The sequence below is a fragment of the Punica granatum genome, chromosome 4 (assembly GCF_007655135.1).
Source record: "Punica granatum isolate Tunisia-2019 chromosome 4, ASM765513v2, whole genome shotgun sequence".
Taxonomy (NCBI): Eukaryota; Viridiplantae; Streptophyta; class Magnoliopsida; order Myrtales; family Lythraceae; genus Punica; species Punica granatum.
The window spans coordinates 10,423,821-10,429,820 of NC_045130.1; the positions used below are offsets into that span (position 1 = coordinate 10,423,821).

Sequence of the window (6,000 nt, forward strand, 5' to 3'; positions counted from 1 at the left end):
AATAACATGCATTTGGCCCCAAAGCAGCTGTCCCTATCTTAAACAATCACCTTCTCTTTTTTCCTAAATCAATAACGATGAACTCATCCACCAATGCTTTGCCCTATTCAGTTCCTTTCATTTTCAGTACATATTAGATTTCTCGCTAACATTCTCTGACAAAACTGAAAAGAACGCTACAACGTTAAATTAACGCACCTTTCCTTTCGAATGTTCATTAGACTCCTCGCACACAAGCAATTAGACAGCTCCCAATCCTCGAGAAACTGCACAGGACAGCATCACTGAGCATGACAACAAGAAGCCAATAGCGACATAGACCATCAATAAGAAAGCAGAGAGGATGAATGATAACAAACACGAATAACAACATATCATGACAGGGAGGGAATCTCACAACAGGGCAGATTAAGACTTGAGCACATGATGTAGAACCCAAAGTACGATGTCAGGAAGATAGTGTAGGCTTGCCTGACAGTTTGAGCTCTCGAAAGGAAAGAAGAAACCTAAAACATCTTGAAATACTAGACAGTAATCAGGCAATTTTTATCAAAGGAAAGGCAAATTTTTCCACCATAAATTTTATGAGTGACTGAATCACATTAGCAATCCATAACAATAAGTTCCCTGTTTCAATCCAAAAAAATTAGCTTCATGTACGAAACTTATCTTATTACATGCAAAATTTTACAAGCAAAGCTTTCACAAGAACCCGGTGCCATGTAACCTTTTCTCTGAGAACATTGAGTATTAAAACAAAGACACTGATATAAACAAGAGAGAGTTAAACTGTTAATGAGACTATGGCATTCATTGCATTTCTCCAAACTGAAAACATATTCACAGAGATAACTAAGTTAGACGAAAGAACCTATAAAGATTTGTGCTTCTGTTTGTTGATCTCTACATATTACATTAACCCACAAAAAAAGGCTAGAATATCTGTACACCCAAACTAGTTATACAGAAGCACTTGTACCTCATATATAAGACGACCCTTTTTCTAGCAAACCACGTGATACACTACTTCGTAGGTTTTCTATACTGTATGTTTAATTATCGCATCACGCTCCTCATCACAGTCTGCTTTGCACGACCAGTGCGTAGGTGGCATGAGATCCGATTCCTTCAGCATCCTCATATTATCTTCTGTTTGACGAAGTTTATCTTTGGCAAATGAGAGACGAGAGGTCAGCTTCGATTTCTCCTCATCCCATTTACTCCTTTCGTTTTCAATTTCTTCCTGAAGCTCCTCGACTCGCCTCTGCAATCGAATGCACTCGTTTCTTATGAGGTTCAGCTCATCCAAATGCTTTTCTCCGGTCTGTTCAGGCTCATCAGCCCAGAGGAAGAACCCGCATTGCTGACAAATAAAGAGAGATATTCACGGTTAGGGGACTGCTATAAGGGAGATGTCATTCAACCCCTAGGGAAGGGAGAGGGATGCTTACGGTGTCAAAGCTTTTGGAGCAGTTGTAGAACAACCTGTGCGGATTCCGAACCGTGTGTGATATTTTGAGTTTGGCGTCGATGCCGCAGAAGCATTTGGGTTCGAAATCTTCAGGAGAGTCCATCATTAAATTAGCCCTGAAGTGAGCAATCGTTTAAATCCATTGACATTTCTATCATTGAGATCTAAAACAAGCAATTGAACAACAAAAACATCCAAAGGTCGCCAGCAATTACAAGGAAGGACTTATTTGTCCAGTAGAAATTATTAAGAAACAGATGCTGAAAGATGTCGTAATCTACTTTTAAGATGCCAAATAAGCAAACAGAACGCAATATTATGGAAACAATATAGGGAGTTCGGTCCCAATATTCTGAGAGTTCATCCAATTCCACAAACTCGTGCTCCACTTACTGCATTACTTGGCTCGTGAAATTCATACTATTAGGTATTAAAATGAGGATATTTAATATAGTACACATGATTCACAAGATTCGACACATCATTTACAATCAGAAAAGTCAGAATACAGTTCAACAGATAGAGAACACAATTCTGTTGCCTCCTAGCTCTTGCCCCTCTCAAATGGGTTTGGCCAAAAACACCAGCAAACATGTTCTCTTCTGGAATCCACTGCACCACTTTAGCCCAAACAAGCAGCACACAATCTCAAAACCCATAAATTATGCCACCCAAATCAGAAACTAATCTCCACAGCATGGCCAGGAATGAGGAAAACCGAAAAGAGCTCCCCTTTTTCTTTTTCTTTTTTTGAACTCCTTTTTGTGTTCAATCACTCAATCAATGTATCAATCTCCAAGAAATCCGCAAACCCAATTCACAAACTGATCCATGGCGGCAACGCAATCAAGAACATGAATGAATAAGATGGGTCACTCACCCGAGTTGCAAAATCAGTTTTTATTTTTTGCCCAGAATTCGTCAGCGCCGACCGAGCTGAAAAGGACTGCTAAGGGAAAGGGTGTGAATTTCTGCCGATGTCCAAGCGAGAATGTGAAGCTTTTTGGGTTCCTTCCTGGGCTTAGGAGGAGTCGTTTGGTTTCGACTTGCAGATCGACTGTCGGGTGTCGTAACGGCGGGAACGGATTGTCTTTACGGTTACACTCCCGGAATCCATCCATATTCCCGCCTTCATTAGTTAACGGCGGAAAATTTATGATTAATTGCAAAGCCTGACCGCAACAGTCACCTTTTCCACAGATATACCCCTAAACTATTCCTTCTGCCTTTTCTCCGTCCTTCGACTTTACCGAATATCTACGGTGTTCAATATGTACTAGAGAGTCACTCGCACTACACGCGGACTTGCTAAGTTAAAAAAAAAGAAAAAGTATGAATAGATTTATGTTCATTAGAAATGAAATACTTTTTTGTTAAAAATATTAATAATTAATAAGTAATTAAGAAAAAGAAATAAAATTGAACAAGAGTCTAAAAACAAAATGTTATACGTGATATTAGGGCATTTAGGCAGAGAGAGAAAGAAAGAGAGAGAAAGCAATGTTGCCTAAATCAATCCATATTAGTAGTTTACTAGTCGTTCGGCTCGCTCGTTCCCATATGCTTTTAGTTAATTTTTTTAATAAAAATATTGTGAATAATTTTAATACTTAACTATGTATGAAATGCAACTACAAAATTTAAAATTCATAGGACATTCCACATTTCCAATGTCTAATGAGCAGTAGAGACTCGTTTTCTCTAAACTTGTGCAGGATGATGATCATTGATATGTAATGTTCATATGTATTGAAATAAAACTAATTCTGGCAAAAAAAGGAAATAAAACTAACTTAAAGGGTTGGCCATCAAATGGGTGGCATGAGTATTATTTAGCATCTAATATTCTTTATTATGATAATATTTATCTATACTCTATATAAAAAAATGTGAATCTCAATGGTGTATTTTCACACGTAGGGATTCCAATTGTGCCTCTTCTCTCTAATTGTGCCCCCACTATTCGAACGAATCCTGCCAACTCTGATCCGTTATTTCAAAATTACTTTATCTCCTCTCTTACGACGTCCTAATCTACATGTCCCTCCTTCTACCAAAAGTCACCGCGCTCTCTCTCTCTCTCTCTCTCTCTCTCTCTCTATATATATATATATATATATCTTTTCGATTCGTCCACTTTTACGCCTTCTCCATGCGCAGTCTCTGTGATTGTCTGTCTTGTAGCCCGCTTAACCAGCGGGTGCCGTTGCTTTCGGCCCATTTTCTCACACGGACATTGGGCTTTCCTGTACGGGCTACTCTCGAACTCAATTCTTCCAATTGGTGCCTTTTTCTGGACTTAGTTGACGGATGTTGAGGTACACTCTCTAGCCACCCCACGCTTTGTTCTCTTCATTGTTGATCCCCGATCCAACCGGCCACTAACTTTTGTTTTTCCATTGCTCATTAGAGTTGTCCATACACCATTTTCCTTTGTCAATTACACTTGAAATACTTGATCGGTCCCCTTGCGTCCTCTTTGCCTCCTTGTCTTTTGCGCCAATCACATGTTTGACGGAATTCCGATGTTTCCCTCTGTTTCTCCATAAAGGTAATCGTGACTAATAATTCGATGGCATGCCCATTGTTAGAGGGATACATGCTCATGCCTTTTAACTTATTTAAATAAATGTGTTCAGAGGCACCCCGTGATGCTATATTTGTCATACGGTTCTGTATCAGCCAGTGGAAATTGATTAGCATTTTTAATCGTTTGGATTTAGAGATGTTCATATATCGAGGATACTTTAGTATATGGAGGCATTACCTGTGTTGCATTATTTATGATGCTCTTACGTTGTGCGTTACTGCCTTAAAACTAAGTAGACTTACTCCGTACTGAGTAGTGAGTATATTGTAAAAGGGATTCAGTTGGCACGGTACCCTGGACTTATGCCCAAGGGTTCATTCTTACGATCCTTAGCAGCCTATTTTCGATTTCAAACATATCTTTATGTATAACCTTCTGCTTTGCGTATTCATTTTTGCCATTACAGCTTCTTGCATTAAGTCATTATGCCTTGGAAAGTGTTCAGAGGATCCTTAGAAGAAAAGATGGAGCACCAAGGCAAATTTACAAATTATAGTGTAAATATCTTTTTCATTACTTCTTTTGTTTATATTTGGTTAACTTTGAATAATTGAGTATGACATTTAACGTATCACTATAATAGGAACTGATAGGTTCTAATTAGCCATTACATTCTTCATTCTTCATTATTCACGTACTCCTTTGTGCTTTTATATCTTCTTTCCTGTTAGTATTATCTATTATCTATCTTATTAAAACTAGTGGATTCCAAGTCCAACGATTTTAACTTTAACTTTAACTTTAACTCAACACACTACACAACAAAAATATACATTTCCCAATTAAAAAATTTTAACTTTAACTTTAACTCAACACACTACATAACAAAAATACACATTCCCCAATTCAAAAATTTTAACTTTAACTTTAACTCAACACACTACACAACAAAAACACACGTTTCCCAAGTCAAATTTATAATCACATCTCATTTGTCATTTTCCACAATCAAAATCAAAATCAAAATCAAAATAACTTTAACTCCGAATCCAAACGGCCCGTTAATCTCCCTATCATCTTCTCCTTCAATTTAAGCTTGGTTTATGGAGGTTATGTTTCCTAGAATAATATGTGATCCTCTCTCCATTAAGTGGTTACTTGTCCTTGCTCTGTTAGGTATGGTCCCAGGTAACATCTTCATCCGGAGGAAATTGGAGAACACCTTCCAAAAAAGCCTTCTGCTAGCCATAAAAAAGCCAATTGAATCACTTAGTTCTTCACCGCCCTCAAGGTGATAACATTGCTGCATTTTAGTTGAATTACTTTGATATGATTCTATAATGTAATAATTAGTGTATTTCAACATAATCTTCAACTTGCTCAGTAAGAAGCAAAAAGTATCCAGAGCCTTTGCAGATCAGCATATTGAACAACTCATTGATGTCATTGCTGTTAGTGGCGTGAATTTCAGGGTACAATTTTATAATCCTCGTAGATTTGCTTTGGTGACTTAGTGCTATTATAAAAGATTTGAAGTGTGAGGCTTATTCTTTCCTCTGGATATTGGACTTGTAGGAAGAGGAGGAACACCTCTTTTCTGAGCCTAATGAAGATAGTCGAGCTTTAGAAGCATCAGAGAAAGTTGTCCAAGAAGAAGAGGAAACACTCATCTTACAGAGAGCTCCCATACATTAAAAAAATAGCAGAGATTAGTTAGAACTTCTACTCTCTCTCTCTTCTTTCAATAGGGAATGTTGTAATTAATTGGTTGCTTCTATTGATTTAGTTTCTGGTGACATCAAAGTTGGCAGAAAAAAACTGATATTTCCCCTTGTTTTGCTTGCAGTGAGCAAATGTGGGTCAATAATATTGGCAAAGATGTGGAGCGATGCCTATCACTGGTTAGGTTTATGCATTTCTGTTGTTCTCTGCATTATTTCATATTTTCTCGTGCAATATGAAACTGATATTTCAGTTCTTGGAGGAAAGTATGCAGGGA

At 37.7% G+C, this 6,000-nt stretch overlaps 1 protein-coding gene across 1 annotated transcript; it reads right to left on the reverse strand.

The window, feature by feature from the left end:
- Positions 1 to 726: 726 nt before the first annotated feature.
- LOC116205356 (uncharacterized protein At4g04775-like) lies at positions 727 to 2,600 on the reverse strand. Its single transcript, XM_031537935.1, has 3 exons — positions 2,352 to 2,600; positions 1,452 to 1,587; positions 727 to 1,363 (listed from the first exon to the last, which is right to left on the reverse strand). Exons 2-3 carry the CDS (start codon positions 1,575 to 1,577, stop codon positions 1,040 to 1,042), a joined length of 450 nt encoding a protein of 149 aa, XP_031393795.1. The 5' UTR covers positions 1,578 to 1,587; positions 2,352 to 2,600; the 3' UTR covers positions 727 to 1,039.
- Between the last annotated feature and the right edge of the window lie 3,400 nt (positions 2,601 to 6,000).